At 45.0% G+C, this 21803-nt stretch overlaps 1 protein-coding gene across 3 annotated transcripts in view; it reads left to right on the top strand.

The window, feature by feature from the left end:
- Nucleotides 1-21803, top strand: part of LOC144124978 (zeta-sarcoglycan-like) — a 50097-nt gene that overhangs the window by 27089 nt on the left and 1205 nt on the right. The window contains exons 2-8 of one of the 3 annotated variants that reach the window (XM_077657973.1): nt 11838-12090; nt 15063-15182; nt 16243-16344; nt 18368-18455; nt 19028-19147; nt 20241-20313; nt 20693-20816. In XM_077657973.1, the coding sequence (XP_077514099.1) occupies nt 11860-12090; nt 15063-15182; nt 16243-16344; nt 18368-18455; nt 19028-19147; nt 20241-20313; nt 20693-20816 (858 nt within the window). In that variant the 5' untranslated portion in view covers nt 11838-11859. The remainder of the gene's footprint in view (nt 1-11837; nt 12091-15062; nt 15183-16242; nt 16345-18367; nt 18456-19027; nt 19148-20240; nt 20314-20692; nt 20817-21803) is intronic. The other 2 variants (XM_077657974.1, XM_077657975.1) reach the window with 2 other exon arrangements.

Genomic DNA, 21803 nt, shown 5'->3' with positions numbered 1-21803 from the left:
GCGCCCTAACCACTGAGCCACCGCGGCGGAGTCTAAGCGCAACACGACAAAATCCAAATGAATGATTAGCATGAGCCTCAGGGAGCGTGACGTGGTAAACAAATTTTTTGCGGCGGTTACTTTAGATAATGAAGCAAGCGCTTGCTATAAATAGAACGAGGAAATGACATCCCTCTTGCGCTGCGGTCGCAGCGAGTGTTTCCACGTACAGTATGTGTCATATTTAAAGAAAACACGGGGCTTCGCCAAGCGCTGCCGCCGTGATCCGGAGAAGGCAAGCGCGAATGCGCAGTAAGCATGGCCGTCTGCTCTTTTCGCGCATGCCTCTGGTGCCGCCCATTCTCGTCTGCTCACGGCGGCAGCGCTTCGCGAAGCGAGTAGGTCACGCACTCGTGTGTTACCTCCAGGTATGACGCATCCTGTACATAGCCAGTGTGATTAAGGCCATTCTCATCATGTCCCGCTTGAACTAGTTCACTGCAAGTGAGCGTTGTGGTTTGCTCCGCATAACATCAAGGCTAGTGTTTCGCTTGGAATAACATGTCAGTGCACCTTATCTCACCGGTCATAATGCGCAGGCACGGAACGACAGCTGCTAGCTGCAAGAGAGAACCCTAGAGAAGTTACAGCAAACGGAAGTTAGCACACTGCAGTAGATCAATAGAGTGACGGTGAGGATAAACAGATGCCGCATAATGGACGCCTGCATTCATGTACCCATATTTCCGACGCTTTCTATGGATTTGACTAGTGACGCTTCGCCAGGTTACATTGCACAGGAGCACATTTTGTGCTCTGGAAACAGCGTGAGTGACGCTGTGTCGCTGTGGCTTAGGGTGCTCGCTACAAAGTGCCACGCCATAAAAACCATCGAAACGGGTTGCGAAAATTTTATAAGGCACAAACTCTGTGCATGTCTCGCATGCGTTAAAATTGTAGAATTACACTCAGGATGTCTCTCTGAACTTAATGATATCACTTTCAAGCCATTCGACCACTTGCTCTGGAGAAAAAAAATGCACAGTTGCACCAATGACTTTACATAAACACCTGAAATTTGGTACTTATCTGAACTTCAGTCTTTTGGGCATGTTAAAAAATTTGGATTAGGATTGAAAATTGCTTCAATTAGTATTATGAGGCAGTTGACTGATGGGAAAGGCTCAAAAGATTAGCAATTTTTCAAAAAGTTTTATTTTTCCTCCAGGATGTGTTCGTCGAACTGTGCACTCGCGCATGTGAAAACATACAGACCACCAAGGAGACCCATTAGAGAAAGTTAAAAACACACTGAATCGCTTGTTTGATAGCTCGGTAGTATTGAACACGTAAAAATATTGCACTTAGGGGCACCGTTTTCTATTTGCCGGCAATTGAAGCGAGTGGGACACATGTGTCTCGCTGTCGTATAAAGCGTTAGCACATGAATATCTAATGTAATAAAAACCCGAGCTGTTCTCAAAGGTGGCGCAGTATCGAGGAAGTAAAACGATATCTCCTAGATTGTATGCCATTTCTGGCTTTGCCAGTGTTTAATAGATTCCTTGACTTATACAGGGAGTTGGGGAGGAGGAGGGGGTGGTGTAGTATAACATGGATTAAAGAAGTTGTGACGTATTTACCTTCACCCTTTTTCTCTGGAGCGGTCAAGGTATCTTCGTGCAGACAATGAGTCGGATGAGAACGCATATTTATTGCAATACCTAACGCGCAGTGGCATGAAACGCAGAGGGTTCTTATAATTCATATGTAGGAAGAATTTACAAAAATTTTATGATTGTTCGTCACGGATATCCATGCCTGCGGCCTCTAGATGAAAATATGACTCCTGAATGAAACAAACTTACAAAGCCTTGCGTACTTACAAGCATACAGAAACTCGTCTACAAAATGGTCTGGCCAACATCAGGCAGACACCCAGAGCTTTAAAGGTGCTTGCACCATTTCGCATTACGTTGGGAATACTACGCACATTAGTTCACATTTCCTTCGTTCCGCAGTTCCCCACAAGGAACATGCCGACGCTTTTTGTGCAATACACATGCAAAAACCCCCTTTTCGAGAAGTGCAAAATAGATGGGTATATCTTGATCGAACGAGCAAGATATAGCTGTGTTTTCACGCAAAGTGAGAGCAAAACGAATAAAACGGATGGAAACATGGCACACTCTCCTTTTTGTCATCGGTAACTTCGCCATCGCGTTGAAAATTGAGTTTGCTGAAAGCCAACTGACGAGCAAAAGGCTTGAACGACTGCCTCAAACATCGGAGAACGCACGCGACCAGCATGTGAGGCGGCAGACAGCCGGTGCTTACCACGGGAATGGAATCGTAAACAGTTTGGCTTGGAGTATCTGGGGACCAGACAATGGTCACCACAAAGAGAAAAAAACCTGATTTGAGAAAGGACGTTTTTAAGAATAACTCGCAAGCGGTTTTGTTACATTAACTTTGCAGTTTATCTAGCCCCAGCTCATTCCACGCTATCTAAGATGCTGCCCAGTAAAGAAGCATACTCAAGAACAATTTGTCTTCCTTGAATAGAGATGATTCACCTGTCCTCAGAAAGTATCAGTGCGCTGTGTCTGTCTCAGCGAGAAACAAATAATTTGTTTAAATCTAAGCAGGTTGACCAACTTTAAATTCTCTGTAGAGGAAGAGCTTTTATTATGTTCTGTGATCACACAGGTGCATGAATTCACTTCACATTCATGTTGATGAATTCATGGCAACCTGCTCTTACGGGTGTGTGTTATTCGAAGTCATTCCTATGCACAAGAGCTAAGGGAGATCCCACTGTTCAATTTGAAAAGATTACTGTTCACTTAAGCAGTAAACGCGTTTGTTCAATATCGTGAACTTAATAGAAAGCAATTTTCTAACAGGAGCTTCGAATACCAAGCAAGCATGACCTTAATGTGCTTTAATTCAAACGCTTGATACAACGAAAGCGCATAAAAAAAATTTTCGTATTGAGAACTATTGCTATAGTGTTCATTATTATAGTTTTTTATTTCTTAATTGCCGCATCTTTGTGCCGTAGTCATTTATGCGGCATGTGGACAAAAACAAGAAATTTAGGCATCGCTCGATGTTTAACCACCTATCATGCCTTGGTAGCTATGACATGCGGCGAATGCGCACGTGTCGCCAATTTAGATTCCGGCCTTAGCACTATAGTTTTGATTGATAAGACATGGAAAGTAACAAAAGAAAACACCCTTATTGTCGTTGAAAATTGCGGAGCATGTTATACAATCGCAGATGGCTGAAATAAATGCGAATCCCTTCAGTAGGGTGAGCCTTGTTCCGCATAGAGTTGCTTGAGAAAATATACTAAAACCCACGTTGTTTATATAAGGTATCTGTAGTAATAAAACGCTATCAGTGCTAGATGGCCTCGGCTCTACGAGCATGGCAAAGTAACAGATAAAAGAGCATTGCAAGGAGGCGTTCAGAAAGAGAGAGGGTTGAATTATGGAACAAGATACTTTAAGAAATGAAAGGCTAGCAGAGTAAAGGAAATTACAGTAACCTAATATGGCATGCTTTCACGCTATACCTTAGACCTTTTGAATCCAAGGAGCGAGCGTTAGCTTTGTGGCTACGTGCAGGGCATTGGCACTAGAAATTTCACCTTGTTGTTCCAAATGCTAGCTAAGCTATAAATACACACTGCGTCAAAGCAAGTGGTTTCTCACACGACATGCGTGATGATCAGTGCAAATGTGCCTCCGCTTTTGTTGCGGGACATTGTAAAGAACGCAACTCGGTCATTGGTCCAGTAAGGAACGCAGAAAGAAAACAAACACTCTGGCTGTCTTAGCGTCCTGCCCCCCCCCCCCCCCCCCTCTTTTCCCTAGTTGACCGAGCTAGTGCATGATCAACTTGACAGGAGTGCAGCGCTGTCGTTCGCTGGCGCGTTTAGAACCAAGATTGCGAACTGAATGAATGAGAGGCGGGGGGGGTGGGGGGGGGGGGGGGACAGCAGCTCAAATCAAGTACCTTGCGCCCTATCCTCCTCCTCCTCCTCCTCCTTGCGGCGCTGAAACTGAAGAAGACTGATGCGCTACTGGGCGATCATCGTTACGTCCCCAGCAATCCATCAGCGTTGTTCCCGCAGCGGTGGACGGAGGCGGCGTCGTATTTCGGAAATGACGGCGCGCTTTTACCGGAAGTCACCATTTCGCCGAAGGAGGCCGGTGAAAGACGAGCCGGGCTGCGCGTGGCTCGGAGAGGTGCGCACACAAGAGCCCCTCTTCCATCTGAGAAGGAGGGTGCGGGAAGGACTTTCTCCCGTTCCGGTAAACGTTCGTCTGTGGGCTTGAGCGAATTCAGGACGGCTTGCGTAGGAATGGCCGGAAGTTTGCATGTCCGCTATTGGAAAAGGCAGAAAACATCGACGACGTCTCCAATACCGTTGCCCTATTCTATTTTCTCCGGGAGGCGCTTACATTAGGTGAGGAACAAAGAAGGGAGAGGAAATAAATATACTAAATGACACCACTCCCGCTCTTATGTGGAACTGTGGGTTCGTTCGAGTACTCGTGTGGTCAAAAAGACTGAGAATTTAAGTAAGCCTTATCACCGCATTATCAGTGCCAAAGAAAGTATATATTAGTGTAGATGTAGTGATTAAAGTTTTGTTCTTTCAGCCATCGAAAATAACTTATCTATTAGAATTGAGTCTTTATACGCGGAATTTCAAACTGCATAAAAATGTGTTTCCTTCCTTACAGTTGAGATAAGAAAGAATAATTAAGCTATGTAGTCTTGACGCAATTCTAACCTCTTTATAACAAGTTTGATAACGGTCATGTGTAAACCATTAGGCTTGTGTCACAGCTTGCTTTTTAATTTAGATGCGAGGTGTGCGTGCTTCTCCACGTAAAACGATCATCTCTCGTACGTAATTCACCAGTCCGAAATTGTCAAACTCAAAACTATTATCGACAGAACAAGACAGAAAAAGGCCTTTATAGATCTCCAAGTCAGACTCGACTGCCTGTGTGCAGCGAGACTCCGGTTCCCCGCCTGCGCGGATGCTCGGAGCAACTCTCTCGAAAGCGACACTGGTCCGCACTTTGCCGAATCCGTAGCCGAGTGGAGTGCTGGAGAATCGAAGTCGAGGCACCGAGTGCCAAGCCAGGTTGCGAGTTCCTCTCGGAGGCGTCTCTCGGTCCTCTTGGGGCTGGTCGCCAATGCACCGAGAGGCTCTCCTCCGTGTAGTGGGGCCCTCTTCCAGCTTGGCACCCTTGAGATCGCAGACTCACTGCGAGCGTAGGCAGTGTGTCCTCCCCTTTATTTTTTTTTTTTTGCAAGTAAATCTGCAAGACTATCCGAGCCCTCTTGGCTCCATGAGTAAACTCAAGTGCGCCCTCCGGAGCTCGTAGCGTATTTCGTAAACACTAACAGTCTACTCGATGAACTCGATGAAGAGGGAGGCAAGCGGTGAAGAGTCCGAGTTTACTGTATTCTGTTGCTCTCGGACACTCCACATGCTTCATGCCGATCAGTGAGTACCTCATCACAGTGGCCTAAAAAATTGACATCATACTTTTTTATTACTAGGTAGGCCACACAACTAGGTAACTAAGATGCGATCCTGAAAATCATTAGTTTCGTTATTTTGTTTCTGCAACGAATCTGAATTTGTCTGTTTTAGCCCGTACAAACGAGAGCGTTTGGAAATGATCGGAAATCACTAAATGAAGTTGCTTGGAGTAGGCGGCGAACTTGCAAACCGGCCAAGCATACGTATTTGAAGTATTTGTTCAATGTAGTGCCTGCTGGAGAGCTGGTTTCAGTATGCTGGATTGCGCTAAGGCCTTAGTGAACAACAAATGTTTTATCGTACACTGTCGTAAACGGCGTGTCCGACAGAGGCGCCCACATACCGTATCGCCACTACTCAGGAAGCTTTGCGTTCCGTGAGCCCAACGAAAAATAGAAGAGGGGAGGCACGGCGAAGGGAAATAAAAGCTGGCGCCGTAAATCTCGTTCAGGTGGTGACAGCCTGGCTCTTTGTCCCACCGAAGACCCTTTCTCTGTATCATGTTTTCGGACAGGGCTGTAAGAACTCGGTCCGAGGTAAGCAACGTATCGAGGTTTATGCTTTTACGGCAGGGGCTCATTCATCGACTCACAGAAGTCCTCCGCCCGTCGTGCACACATACGGGTCGGCTCATCCTGTTATTGCCGTTATCGCACGACATGGCTTTGCTGGAAAGCATGAAGACAGCGCATTTTCGTGTAACACAAAGCACTCCGCTTCTTTGATAGGTTTGTAGCACTTTTATAAAGGCGTAGCAAGGGCAGCATTCCCGATTGTACGACATCAAGAAGGTCGTCAAGAAGGCCAAGTATGTCTTTATCGCTTCACCAGGAGCACCACGGTGGACGGAGTGAAGCCAACAGTGTTTCATCGCTATTCATTTCGTCGTTTCTTTCTCTGCTGGAGGCAAGCTGCAGCACGGTACTTCTTGAGGTGCTTGAACTGTGGCATTTAACGCAGTGCAGGAACTACTAAACAGGGTATATATTAAATTCGCCGCTATGGACATTTACAAGTGGTGATATGAGTGTTCCACAGTTTCTGTGATGCACAGCAAGGAGGTAGTTGCCATAGGAAGTGGACATGTTTTAAGCCTTGTCGCATCTCGTGGGAAGTGCGGATAATCTCCAGTCTCTGCCTCTTTGTGACTTCACACGTCATCGTGAAACATGAAGCGGCTCCGAAACTAGTCAATGCAAACCTTGCACGAGAACTTGCAACTGTGCACTGTAACCCCACGCCAACTGGCCCAACAAGCTACGCTTCCTGTTAGCCCTGGAGGCACGCATATTACTCAAAGGCACTGGTAATAGAGGTTTGCTTCGTAATTCAATACTGAGTGAACTGGTCATTGCCATATAATATCTCGAATGAAGCTTTTCTTCCTTATGCGACTACTGGTGCCAAGGTTTGAAATGGACCTTCTCGCCATCCGGATTGCGATAAAATACCATTTTGACAGTTATTTCAAGCGCATTGGAAGCAATATGAAACTGAAGAAACTAAGCGCGTAGCAAGATGCAACCACTTAGCGGAAGCAAGCGGCTGTAGTGGCTAGATGCCCAGAGCTGAAGGATGAGTTTTTGCACTTTTACAGCAGTCCTGAGGCTCTGCAAGATGTGCTCTTCAGTTAGACAGGCATTTATAAACTCACTATTTTGCTAGTTTCTAGAGTAACGTCCGTAATTGTGCGTTTCTATCATAACCTTTTTTTTACTGTTGTTCTTTTTATGTCTATGAAACTAGAATCCCGCGGTTTCCACAACAGCGAAAACTAGTCTGCACCTCGATGTGCCTATGAAGGGGGGCAACAGTCACTGAAACCAATAAATCATAATGGAATGTTTTTTTCTTTAGTTTCAACTTCAGGTGTCGACCAATGGGAAATTTGCAATGTAACCATGCTTTACCTGTCAATTAGTTGATTAGGAAGTAAAATATTGAATTTAATACAAAGTAGATAACTACTTTTCCAATGATCAGCACCGAAAATCAAAAAGCTAAACAAAAAACACTCCCCTCTAATTTTTCCGGTTTCATTGACGGTTAGCTTCCTTGGTATGTCGTAATGAACCCCTGGTTTTCCTGCCCTTGTCTGCCCAATAGCCTAACGAGGGGCCCGGATCTGGCAGTTTAGATGCCAGAAGTAGCATAAGAAGGTTCTCTCACTGCTGCCGCCCTCAGTTTTGGTCATGCTGCGCGTCACACTTGCAGGTCATTCTCAAGGGTAGACACCACCTTCTATAGAAGGATGGTAGCCGTCACAGCTCACCCGGCAGAGCACCGTACGATACATGCGGAAAGAAGTAAGCATGAATACCACCGGCAGCATCTGGTTGTCTTTTCTTCTACTTTGCAATCAATGAACTCTCAGTTAGGGAATGATCACTAATTGTATATTGATCAACACCCCAAAATAAAAATAAACAAAACATTATCCTATGCTTTCCTCATTACAATGAGTGCTGGCTTCCTTCATACGTATGTCACAACGAGCACCTCATTTTTCTCCCCTTCTCTGCTCAGTACGCTCAGATGGTTTTTCTCTCTTTCGAAATATATTTCAAGTTAAGCGGAACGTAGTATTTCTCTTGCGAATCGAGATTGTGCGCGTGTTCGGGAATATTTGTTACCAACAATGCTTCGAAAGCATAAACAGTACAGCGTCGTTAAGGTTTTGGCCTCGTCGCCGTTTAAACACTCTGAGCGCATTTATCTACGCACTGGCAAAACTATACAACGCTCCTGGGAATACAAATTTCAAACTGGAAATTTCGCCCTCTTGAAAGCCTGCGTGCGGTTCCCATTTACGTAAGGCTCCTCACCGCGAACGCACAGAAAGGATCGCCGTTTAGGCTTAAGCCTCATCCCTGTCTAGACGTTCAGGGCACGTCTAGGTACGCCCTGCTAAAATATTAACTGTGTCGGGAATATCAATGGGGGACTAGAAACAGGGAAACATGCTTGGTGACACGTGCGTTTTATATTACTTTCTTGCGCTAACGATCACGCCGGAGTGTAACAAACGCCGCTATTCTAGAATCAGCCTTTCTTCAAGCACAACCGCAAGATACGACGGACGACCAGTGAGTGCTGTGCAGGTGAACCTAAAGAAGTGAGACTCGTAGATGCACGCTGTCAAAAAGAAACCTTGAAAGATTCCTTTGCAAAAAAGGCGAAACGACACTTTATGGTTTTGTCGCGAACGCACTACTGCATGGTGACGAACAGTCGCCATAATCGGCAGTGCAAAGATCGATGCAAGCATTGCAACTATATTCGGTTTAAAAGAAATTGTGTTGTCTCGTGCATCCTCGGGCGTATTATGAAGTGCAGAGCCAAGATTTCGATTTTGTACAGGCAGTACAATATGGCATTTTTGTAACAGAGGTAGCGAGTACAGTAAGGGGTGAGAGGTTAAAAAAAACAGAACACTCATAGGTTCATGCCGGAGATTGCCTAAGCTAGCAGAAGTAGCGTGGAATATACAAAAACAGGCCCACGTAGAAGTTACGGCCGCAAGCACCGCTAATCGTACGCCGGCGATAGTGAACTCGTAGCAACAGGCGCCACCTGCGTGTAAGCGTCCTGCGTTAGCGACTTATAATTTTTCGCACCGAAACAGACGCTGGTCCCCCAAAGCTCTACGGGAACGTCTTGCGCCGATTAGTATATGATTAAAAATGGCGCCAGTATACAGCGGTATATTTAAAACGATGCAAGAAAAAATATTGTTATGTTTACAATTGGCGCCTCAATGCGCGATTGCCAGCAAAAAGTCAATTTTAACGCGATAGCGTTAAAGACCCCGCTCACCAGAAAATCCGGTATGGGCGTTGTCAGCGTCGGCCTTGTGAGTGAAGATTCACGAGTGTGGGTCTGGCAGGTAGCCCCCAGAGGGCAACCTAGGAGACAGGTGGGCCACCAAGGTCACGTGACCTTTCGGCCTCACCACAACCTGCCCACCGGATAGCGAGCAAACTGCTCACCGTGGCAGGTGGCAGTTAAATCAATGACTGGCCGCTCGGAAAGAACAGCCTGGGCCGCACAAACCCCACCGGTGGCAGCACCTGCCACCCTCTCGGCAGTGGCGCATCGCTTAACCGCTGCACCACTGCGCCAGGAGGGGTATGAGGACTCCCGGGGATCTATGAATGTTAAGTAGAGAATCACCTTCTGCATATATGAAAATTAACTCACTACGCTATTGCGTCTTACCCCTAAGGCGGAGCTTAAGTGGCCCCTCCAATTTATTTGATTGAAAAACCTCTCAAGACATGGGCGGGAAAATTCACTACAGAGTGCAGCGTTGGATCACTATGTGTGCTTCACGAGGAGTGAGTAGACAGCGCAATTTGTGCCGTTCCATTATTCACGGTGGAAAGGCAGCTTTCTGATTCATTTCTTGCGCTCATCTCAGTGCGCGAACGATATTTGATAAAAACCTATCCAGTGAAAGGTGAGCGATTCTTTTACGCAATGAATAATTTTTATAATATCGCTGAATACATCAGGGAAAGGTTGCACGTGGACTGAGTGCAATCAATTATGTTGCCTTTTTCAGGCGGTCTCCAGAAAAGAGAAATAAATGAGAGGCAAGTTTAATTATCCGTCATCCTGTTTTCTCTAAAAACACAGTTAATTGAACTCATCTATATTCCCCGGAACCTATGCATTTACTGTCAGGAACATATTTCTTTTAAATTGGGCTTCATTATAAACGACGTAGCGTTAAATTGCATGTACGGTTTTTAGCGTATCAGGCGTCAACAACTGAAGAGAGCTTAAAGCATATTTTAACTTGTATTTTTTATTGCAACCAAACTATTTTCGTTTAGCCCAGTTCCATGGCGACCGCAGCTTAGGTTTGGTGTGATAACCACTGTTTCAGTTTTTATCAAGAAATGAGACAAAATAACTACAAACTGCAGTTCGAGTGCAAAAGAGATACGGAAATGCACTGTTGAGTAATATTTCTGCGACTTACTTGAAAATGGTCCACAGTACAGACATGCGCTGCTTTTTACATACAAGAACTGCAAATTTGCACAATTTAATAGAGTTCAATTAAATGTAAAAATAAAACAAAATTGCATACATTACATTAATCTGTCCCAAACTTGAGTGTGCGTGTAACATTTCGGATTACAAACAAGGTTACGTCATCAGTAACCCCGAAGCCTTGCAAAACTGGGCTGCCCTATTAATATTTTATGTTACTAACGTAACACACTAGTCAAGCATTAAAGAGCGAACATTAGTTAGGCAACTTATCCTAACACCACAAAACTGTTCATTGATCCCTTTTCCATAGACTATATCAGCATCTTTCCGTTCATGATGACTTCTTTCATTCACCACCAGTCATCTTGAGCACCGTGGCCATTCATAAAACTCAGCGCTGCATCTCGTTCCACTATGCATGCTCATTAACGCCGCGCAGAATAACTATGCATGCTCATTAACGCCGCGCAGAATAACAAATTGTAAAGCTTATTCATCCAAAATTGCCAGAATGTAGTTCAACTACATTTCAGGAGCTTACGCGCTCACTTATAACCACCTAGTCACATTTATACACTTGAAAGGTCCTTGCGCTTTTTGTGTTTCCTTATTGTTTTCGTATGGTGGTGACTTATTGTCTGTTGTAAAGTTTTCGTGACGTTTATTGTTTAAGACTTAGTATCGGGTCAATTATTATTTTTGCCCACGTTATTAGTACATCCTGCGTGCATGCTATGTCGCTAATGCCTATGTGCGCCCACCGTCTTCTCCTTCAATGCCGTCGTAATGTGGCACTTTGGGGCATTCCGAATACGCAAATAAATATGAAAGCCACCTTCTGTCTCTGGTGTGATGTACTTACTTCTTCGCCGAATACAATATCTGGCTTGTCTTTCACTAATTAATTAAATATATATTTTTAGCAATTACTCTATGAAATGAATTCATTAACTTAATTCATTATATGAACAGCGAGTCCTTTTCCAAAGACAAAAGGGTTGTCACCTTATTACATTCGTAAGCAGCAGGGCTGCGCTGACTACGTAAGATCCTGCATCAGTATTACGTCATTATGTGCATCGCGTTACAACTTGCACATGGTTCGGTGGGAGAACTGGGCACTGTAACGGCGCACGCAAGCTTTTGTTTGTTCAAGTGGGGTTCAGTACAGCGCGCTAACACTCTAGACTATTATGTCTCTCCTTTGTTGTTGTTGTTAGCCTGCCAACAACCTTTGAGATGACGAAGCTTGTTCTTTGGCCTCTTGTGCCAACGACAGCAGCAGGTGAGTCGAGCCCAGCATGGCGTCTGGGTCGGCGGGCGCGGCGGCGGGTCCCCTGGTGCCTTCGCTGACGGTGACGCCGGCAGGGGGCACTGGCTCCCGGAGGTCCTCGGTGTGGGAAGGGCCTCGGCGTCCTTCGGCCTGGGACCAGCGCCGGCCGTCCGTCTTCGTCGATGCCGTGGTGGCCGAGGACCTGGTCGCATGCCACGACGAGGACGCCGCCGCAGCCGCCTTCCTCCACAAGCAGCAGGTAGTCCCGCACTCGAGACCCAACATTGGAGAGTTTTAGCATAGAGTTTACTCTACAGAACTACCCTATGTCACTGCCGTCAGCCACCGCCAGCGCATGAGCAGATGGCCTCAATGAGCAAGGCGCAGGCCAGGTTTGGGCGTGGTAGAGCTGTATTGTAATGCAGTGCTAAACTATCTCTTGCGCACTGCGAACACTAAGCTCCATCCAGGCTGCGCGCAAACTATCTGCTAATAGAGTCCTAGCATAATCGAGGCGTGCTAGCGTAGGCGCATGCCGGACCAGACGGACGCCTGCTGCGCATGCGCAATTGTCAGGCGTGGCATGCAGACAATATGCACCCATGATAAATAATCAGTGGCTACGTTATTCTGCGCAAAAATCTTTTTGCCCAATGCTAGATCAGATAAACAATGATTCTATCTTAAAGAGAAACTTCGCAATGAGGTAATGTAAGCTGTTTTAAGGCGAATGGGTGTCTCTAAAAATTCAGGCCACAAAAGTAAACATACGTCGTTCAGTAGATAACAAAGCCCCAAAGAAATACAAAGTGCTTTAGTTACTTTTCACTGACCCACTCAATGATTCCAACGCATTCTGAATACATGTCCTAATAAATTATTTCAAGGACAAGCAGGCACAGTAAAGATTGTCACGACATCAAGCATTCTCGAAATTGTAACTACAAAATAAAGTGAAATAACTACACACCTATTTTTCGAGCGCAAACTTTTCATTAAAAAGCAATTTTGCCGAGCTTTCTCTTTCTGTTTCATGTAGGCGCGCGAATGCTCTAGCCAAGCTCTATTACAAACTGATGATAAAAATTGAAACTGGTAATGTTCGACCTGCGCATTGCGTGCAAACTAGCGATTGCTTGTAGTTGGTTTATTCGAAACAATCTTTTACGCTTTGCCGCCAATTGGATCTTTTCCGAACCGCTGCGCAACCTAATGGAATCACGACATGGGTGAACATTTGGTGAAAACTTTTCGATTCACGGAAGTTTAGAAATTTTGAATTTACTTCTAGCGGTACGAATATAGTCTGCCCAACATATGGAAGGAATTCATTGAATTTCAAAACTTTTTTTTTCGGTGCCTACTTTTCAGTGAATTGCATTTATTAATTTTTTTGTTTCAGTTTTCGTGCATGGCTGTTGCTCGAACATATCTGCAATTTTGCATGCAAAAAAAAAAAAAACTCTTGAAAATGGCCTTTATGCGATAAAACATGTCTCACGAATACACGTAACGGACGTGCACTAATTGATTTTCAGAGATTGGAACACATGATTAGGGGCAAAACATATGCTCCGTTAGATCAGGAACATAGCGCGATATTAGTTACCTACGTGCAGACGCGGCGACAGATTATGCAACAACCATGCGCTTGTGTCGCCACCGCAGAGCCACCTGTCTGTTCATATTAGCGATTTCTATTCGCGCCCACACTTGAATTATTCTTTCTTTTTGTTTCAAATGATTGGGTTGAGAAAGCAGAGCAAACACCTCTTGTATAACAAGCTCTAGAGAGACGATAAAATCTCGGCTTTCTTCGTAATTCGAAATCGAACAACGCAGTGGTTTGCGCAAGCCGATTTTATGATTAACCAAATTTAGTGGCGCAAGGGTCGATATGAGGCGACTGAAATTACAAAGGCGCTTTTCTTTCCCTCCCTCTATCTTCCTACTGGCTTATTTCTTGTTTTTTTCGTTTTTTTAATTTCTTTTAGTGCTTGCTCTGTTCGACTCGCGTTACTAATGAAATACCGCTTGTCATCGAAACCACCTCTTTGTTTTGGTTGATGACGGATTGCTTTTCAACGAGCTCGTGCCGTTCTCCCGTTTTTCTCGATTTTACCTTTGCTTGGCGAGCAGTGATTCGTGTAAAAACGCAAAAAGGACATTAGGAGCCAGATTTTTGTTTTTAAACACCATTTAGTTTGATCAATGGCTTAAGGTACACGAAATCCCCAAGTTGTGACCCTAACGCTGTGACCATGGGTATATTCGTCTGGTTAATGTGGTGAAGATGGTCATACCAAATTGACGCTTTCAAGATGACTGCCAGCAACATCACGGAGGTTGCCAAAGTCAAACGTTCACAATAGCGGATGCTCACACATTATATGACAAGGATAGTCACAGCGCTGGACGCAGTTCTGTGTGTGTCCGGTCTTTTCGCGCTGTGACTACCCTTATCATGAACAATCAACTCGCCCGAACTCGTAGCCTCGTAAACACTTTACACGTTTTTGCGTTTCTCCTGAATACGTGCTTTAAGCTTTCTGGTAAGAGCGCAATACCTACCAGGTCCATTCGTATTCGTTTCGAAACAGCCGATGTTTGTTTCTTAAAGCTCTTGTTTCAGACGCATGTCGACTGGGAGCGTACACTAAAAGTTTTAGTCATACTCGGGGCTAAATAACTCGTGTCCTTCGCACGAAGCGCAATGCAAGGAGCTAAAGGTAAATGGGGTACATTAATCAGAGACTAGGTTTATCGATAACGCCATATGTTTGCCTGAATTCTAACCGAAATTGGGTTGAGAGAAAACGTTATGGTATGGCGCTTGCTTGCATCCAATATCTTCAGTTTATGGAACGTGATTTGGGCGAAGAAATTTTATTTCTTAGCTCTATATATTAGAGTACGCTTCTATATATTATATAATATTAGAGTATGCTTCTATATATTAAATAATGCGCAGTGCAATTCGCATGCAAGGATTTTGCTGCCTATATCTATTCCAGGCTGCCTGGTGAGATGGCGATCACATTATGCTTTTCAACAAGCTTGTTGTGTCGGGTTTAGTGGCGCATAAGCATCTAAGGCTATTATGCGCTAAACAAGCATTGATTTCCTTAACTTTTCGCTGCCAATGTGCCTACGCATTCTCAATTGCCTTCAAGTTGCAGAACAGTAGTAAAAAGAAGACTGCTATAGTATTCCCATGCCCCCGCCTTGCAGGTGGGCATATACGGGTGGCGCAAGCGATGCCTATACTTGTTGGTGACGCTCCTGTTTGCCATGGTCATCATGAACGTAGCGCTGACAGTGTGGGTGCTCAGGGTGCTCGACTTCTCGCTGGTGAGTGACCCATTTTTTTGTGCTGTTGAATCCTAATACAGAGTGAGTCAACTGTTTGCAACTGAATCAATTCATAACCTTTCAATACAATGTTCCTCGTAGCTCACGGTGCTACTCTGGTGCGCGAAAGACCGGCCTTTTACCTTGCTTGTCACTGTGATCGAGAATAACTGCTTTCTTTAAATTGAAAGTGTGTGTGCCCTTGAACACTGAACGCAACGAACACAAGCCTGAGAATGGACAGCTGAAAGAAAATTATATCATTTTTCCAGATGCTTTGCGGTGTAGAGCTAAACTTTTCTGGAAACCGTGTGGAGATTTCGAGGCTCTCATGCTAAGAATGGAAGTTCACACAAAATGATAAAGGGCTAAATATGGCAGAAGGAATGGGCGTAGATACTCAGCAGCTATTTCGTCGCTGCAGTGGCTGTAAGGCGAGCATGTCAAAGCGACTGTTGTTAACAAATGACTGACAAGTATGAACTTCCTTTTGGTGAACTAGGATAATATTTTAATTCGTGCTGGGTGTTGGTTGTTGGTTGTGATTGTTGAGTGGCCGTGGTAACTATCCAGGAGCTTAGCCTCCAACGTTAACTACTCTGGCACGCTTCCTTTCAGTAAAAAGCTAAACACTGAGTGCACAGTTGCACATGCTGAAATGAACAGTAGAAGAGCAGATTTCTTATTCCACTCAAGATAGTGCTTCTGGCGAAGATACTATTCTAGAGAACAGTTCAGGCAGCGAACATTCATTCCAGTTGCACAGTCTAAAACTTACTCCAGTTGTGATTGCTGTGATCGCATAAGTGATTGCATAAGCGATCACCACGGGGTTTAAGAACTCTATCAGCAGAAGCATAGTGTGGGAAAAAGATAGAAGGAATCGAGAGTATCTAGAGAAGAATTTGCGGCGACTACGCGAACTTGAACAGTAGGATTTATTTTCTATTTGTTTATTCGGATATGTCACCTTACCTCAGTGATCGGTGCCGAGAAATCTGTAGAGAATTGTGCCTCACGCCCCTGCATTTCATAAATTGACCTTTTCTGCTCCTCTTAGGATGGCATGGGTCGTCTACGCATTGTGGAAAGCGGTGTACGGCTCGAAGGAGAAGCCGAGTTCCTGCATTCGCTCTACGCTGCCCAGATACGATCAAGGAGGGTAAGGTCTCAACATTCTTCCTTCTCAGGGAGACAGATTTCGCGAGTGCGGTGCCTTCGCCATGAAGAAAAGTGTATGAATGAATGAATGAATGAATGAATGAATGAATGAATGAATGAATGAATGAATGAGTGAATGAATGAATGAATGAATGAATGTTTATTTGACATAAATACCAAGAAACTCTGTCGAGGAGGCTTACAAAAAGGCAACGAATGCCACAGTGTTTCCCAACATCACGCGTACCACTTGCTAAGTCGATCAGCGGATGGCTGACAGATTGCGGCACGGGCTCAAATGTCTGTTTCAGCAATTAGCGGCGGTTGGTGGAAAGATTTGGGAACATTGGACATTCATGATGACGCAAGTACGTGTGGGTCTAGCTATCAATAGAAATGTTAATGAGTCTTGCGTTCAACCGCCCCTTTGCTCAATCCTCTCCACTTTCACACTTTAATTGCACCTCATTGAAGCCGGAATTAAACAAACTGAACCACAATCGGGCAGCGAACTGGCAGACTCTCTTAATTACGTTGCCCTATAAAGCGATTCGTAGCGAAGTATCCTCTTCACTGTAACAGCCAATGTTGTTACTGCGGAGGCTCGATTTCCGGAAAACGCCAAATCCACTTGAGCGTTCATTTCGGCGAGACACCACCATACCCCCCTCTTTCGTTTGAACCCTTGCGCCGGCTCTTGAGGTTCAAGCGGAGCCAGGCAGCGGCAGTAAAAAACGCAACGAAGCGGGACCGTTGCTTAGCGTTCGCATTTGCTCGAAGCGCCCTCTACTAAAGCTTCTACCGCACGCACAAACTTCGACCCGGCTGGCCGCTGCGATTGCGTGGTCCCCAAAACACTCGTACTTACTTCCCTAGGGAGAGGAAGGAGGAATGCATGCTGGAGGGGTCGAAGTGGGTCCAAACCGCTTTCCAGCCTTTTCTAACGAGAACCACAGCCGAACCCGGACGCGCGCGAGCGCGCCACGGAGGCCAACCGCTCGTGTCGACGACGCATGTACTAGGCCGGGCAACGGAAACGAGGGGGCGCTGCGGCCTGCCCTCGACCTCCCTGCACACTCCTCGCGCCCACCGCATACGGTTCGACTCGCAGGCGTTAATGGTATGCCGCGCGCGATCATCCCGGGTTACCTGTTGTAGCGTTGCGACGCGGGGTTCGCGAGCACCGTTCGAGGGTGAGGGTGATGAGGAGGGCATGAGAGGAGAGGGCGCCGTGCGGCGGCCGGTGGCGGCGTTAATAATGGTTGGCACGCAATCAGTGGGTCTCATTAAGCCTACGACACGGGGCACCTCTCGCAAGCTTCATTAAGCCCTTAACCTGGGCGTGCACTGGGGCACTCTGTAGCAGTCGCTGTTTGCTAACGACGACCGTTAGGGCCGGCTTGAATATGTTTTGCTGGATGGGCTCCAGCGAGAACTCGATCTCACGCGCCCTGCTCTCGATTTGTGTGAACTTGTTTGTGATTCGGTCGAATTTGGTCCCTGTACAGGTGTCCGTTGCTTTTTATTTGCGGGCGATTGCCCAGGGGGGCGATTTTGCGCTGACCACAGTAAGCAAGGCAAAAAAAAACAAGGAGTGAACGTGAAACTGTTGGGGCATTTGGCGTGAGGTGACTAGTTAAACAGGCCCGAGCTCTTCATTACCCACTGACGAAAATGTACCCAGGTCACACGCTCGAGTGCTACTTTTGGAAACGGGTGCTGATAGAGGAGTTTCTGGGCTCCTTGACAGGAACTGTGGAGAAGATATTGATTGCTATACATGCGGCCTCACTCCAGTCGTAAATCTTCCACGCTAATGTTGTTCAGTATGCTCATGTTTGAAGTTCGAAATGAAGATTGAAAGAAGGAGTAACTTGTGAATACGAGTCGGTTGTTCAATCGAATTCTTCTTCGTTTGGTTGCCATTCGTGATATATTTCGGGGAAAATTTAGCGGTTTAATTGTATATAACAACGTAATGCTTGTGGCTTTCTCGATAAAATATTTATTTCGTTCTCTTTCAGGAACAGCCTCTGAACATAGAGTCTTCCAAGAACATTACGCTCAATGCCAGAAACAACAAAGGGCAAATTTCTAATAGGCTTTTTATAGGTAAGACGTATTTAACAGCTCTTGGCGCTCAATAGTACCAGATCTGAGGCTAGAACTCTTCACTTTAAACGTCATGTTTCGCACAGATGATGAACTTGAAAACACACCTGAAAATTGGGTTAAGTTTACATTTATGCCTTCACTCTTTAAAAACGCATGACCTGAATTTACTGCCAAGGACGCCCTGTGAACCTTTAATTTCCAATGGCCTAAGTCTACGAAGCGAAAGTAATGAAATCTTTCTCATATATTCTGCCATAGACTGACAATTACGCCTCTGTGACACTAGTTTTCTCGAAACTGATTTTTTGTGTGCCTAGTTTACTATTACATATTACTGACAGTGGCTTGGTTGCCTAATTTGCAATTTAATGATGCTTAAAACATCTCAAATCCCGGAAGTCATGTTCATATCTTAACAGCCGAATCACGGTGGGCTTGTCTGTGCTCCTTACTAATAGGAGCACTCTTATATACGCTAAGTGTCGGCGTATTGTTATTACCTGGATCGGTTGTGAATGCTGCCAGGAGACAAGGCGCTCATAAACGCGGCACTGTTGTGATCGTTGCAGGAAATTCAATCGTCGAAGCATTCGCCGAGGAGTTTCGAGTCAGAGACTCCAGAGGAAAGCTCCTATTTCGTGCTGCCGACGATGAAGTCACCGTAGCAGCAGATTCTCTCAAAGTTACTGGTGAGCTGCATTCTCACTTAAAGATGAGCACGTTGATTTTTTTCGCAAACATATCGTACTCACGTAGTACGCTTTATTGTATTACCATAAGTTATATAGCATGACACAGCAAACGGGGTTGTTACACACCTTAATTGCACCTCAGAAACACATTTTGAGAGATAAGCAGATCAGCAAGAATTACTAGGGCTGAGGCACACTCTAGAATTACACTGGCGGATTCGATTTCGAAGTAGGGAAGTTATGAAAGAAACTGTGTTCACTAGAAGCCTCATGGGGCCAAAATGCAGGGTCGGTCATATAATTCGACCATTGGCTTGAGAGAAGTGACGTCACCATACGGAAGCATGCCCACTGGCTGAATAGAAATGACGTCACTAGACCTGAAGTAACATCACTTCCAGTAAAGGCATGAACAACTGCTACAAGTATTGCATTGCCAACACGTAATAGAATAGGTGTCCCTGTGAATTTTTTTACGCTATAGCGTAATGAGCTTGTTCTGCTTAAGCGGCCAGAATCGCAGCCGTGATGATTTTCACGTCAGAAGGTCCGGCATAATGCAGTCAAAAGCTGTCGCAGGGGCGGAAAGAGATAATTTAGCAGACACTGTGCACGGAACATGCAAGTAATACTTTAGTGATAGGCTCACAAAAGCTTTCAGCGTTACTCCTGTTCCGGTGACGTCATTGAGCTGTCTCAAGGATTGCTTGAAGGCTGAAAGCTGAAAGCAAAAAGACTCAGAATTTTTATTGGTATTACAAGACAATTTATTTGGCTGAACACGAAGCCCATCAATAGCAACAGGTACAGCGTGTGCGCGCGCCGGAGACGTACTTTATTTTAAACATGAAATTTCCCAGCAGTTACTAACCTACAAGACCATCTTATTTAGTTTCTTGTTCTGGCGAGTGAAACAAACCGCCCTTGAAACATATGATTCACACTGCGCACTTAATAAAAAGGAAGCGGATTTGCCCCGGGAAATTTGCTTAAATTAATTAGCATAGATGTCGTTCACAGGCAGAGCTACTATTGTGCAGTTGTTAGCCCTTATATGCAGCCCACATTTTTGCTATGTTTGGCCTTACAGGTCCTGGAGGTGTAAGGTTCGACGGGTCGGTGCAGACACCGCTAGTTCGTTCGGAGACGTTCAAGCAACTAAAGTGAGTACGAAAATATCCAGATGGAGAACAAACCTCAAGAGACTACAGACCTGTTTCATATAAAGTATTTCTAAAATTCAATTATTGCACCAGATTGAGGAATGGAGTGGATAATTAACCGAAAAGCATGGAACATACAGTTTGAGAAGCCGGTTTGCCTTCTGAACTTCTGTGAATCTCGACTTAAATCCAAAGTGCTCAAGACAGCACGGCTGTTGTTTTTATTTAACAAAAAAAAAAACACGTTAGCAGTACTTTTAATGCCTACTGACTTCTTGAGGCAAAACATTCGATTATGAATTGGTATGGGTGGTGGTACAAATCGTATAGTAAGATATAACTTTCCGAAAATTCGTACTCGGAAACGCGTCTTTTGCAGGCTTGAGTCTCCCACTCGAAGACTCAAGGTGGAAGCACCTCAGGGCGTCCTGGTAGAGTCTAAAGCCGGAGACATAAGCGTCGCTTGTCACCGGAACCTTACACTCCAGTCCAGGCAGGGAGAGGTGGGTAATCTCTCGGTTGAAGTTAACAAGTATAGGGTGGCTTGTAGATGTTCATAAAATGTCCTTCTAAAGGAACACTCAGTAATACTGAATCCAACTATTATACTTCACAAAAATAAATTCTAGTACTGGTTCTGACTCTGTTGATGCGCGTTTGACAGCAAAAGGAAAATTAATTGCTTGGAAAATGCGATGTAAAAAAAGGTCATTTTTTCTGCCCCGCAGCGAGATTGAGATTCGTGACATCAAGACCTAAAAATTCGTAATTATTCTTTAATTTGGTTGTGGCATAGCCTGGACTTAGGCATCCGCGACAAAAATTATAACGGTTAATTTACTGATGAACACGAAAGACTCGGCGAAAACCACCCTAGGCGGCGACTGGCCGATGTTTCTAACACCTGTATTTCATGGTTTTGACCTCTTGTAACTTATAAAATCTCTGTGTTCACCGACAGTACACTTTTAGTTCCTACAGCGTTTGATAAAATCCAACTTCGAATCGTTCTTTGCAGTGAACCTTTAATGAAAATTATATCATGGGCATTCCCCGAAATTGTGGCTTTGCTTTTCTTAATTTTATTTGCATCGCTTAAGATATGCAGTACCAGAAGGCCATTCATAAAACTCGTTTATCTGTTTTGAAAAGAGTTGACTGTTGGGCTTTGCTAGTAGTCTGGCATTATAATAATCTAATCCAGCGCGAAAGGACAAGACAACGGAAAGAATACGACGAACGCGGGCGGTGTACTACCCTTTCAGTTCTAAACGAGATGCATGTGATGTTCTCTGCGTTTTATTTATTAGTGTTAAGGTTTTCCTCTGTGTTCACACAGTGACGGAGCGAACAAGCTGGCGTAACATAAGCTGCCTCCATGTGCTCCTTGTTACGTACGCATCGACACATGAAATCATGATCGTAATCTGCCATAACAAAAGAAATACATTCCAGGCACTCATGGGAGGCTTCTTTAGATAGTCTCAATG

The sequence above is a fragment of the Amblyomma americanum genome, chromosome 3, assembly GCF_052857255.1.
Source record: "Amblyomma americanum isolate KBUSLIRL-KWMA chromosome 3, ASM5285725v1, whole genome shotgun sequence".
Taxonomy (NCBI): Eukaryota; Metazoa; Arthropoda; class Arachnida; order Ixodida; family Ixodidae; genus Amblyomma; species Amblyomma americanum.
Note: the sequence above shows the minus strand (reverse complement) of the source record. Positions and strands in the feature narration are given on the sequence as shown.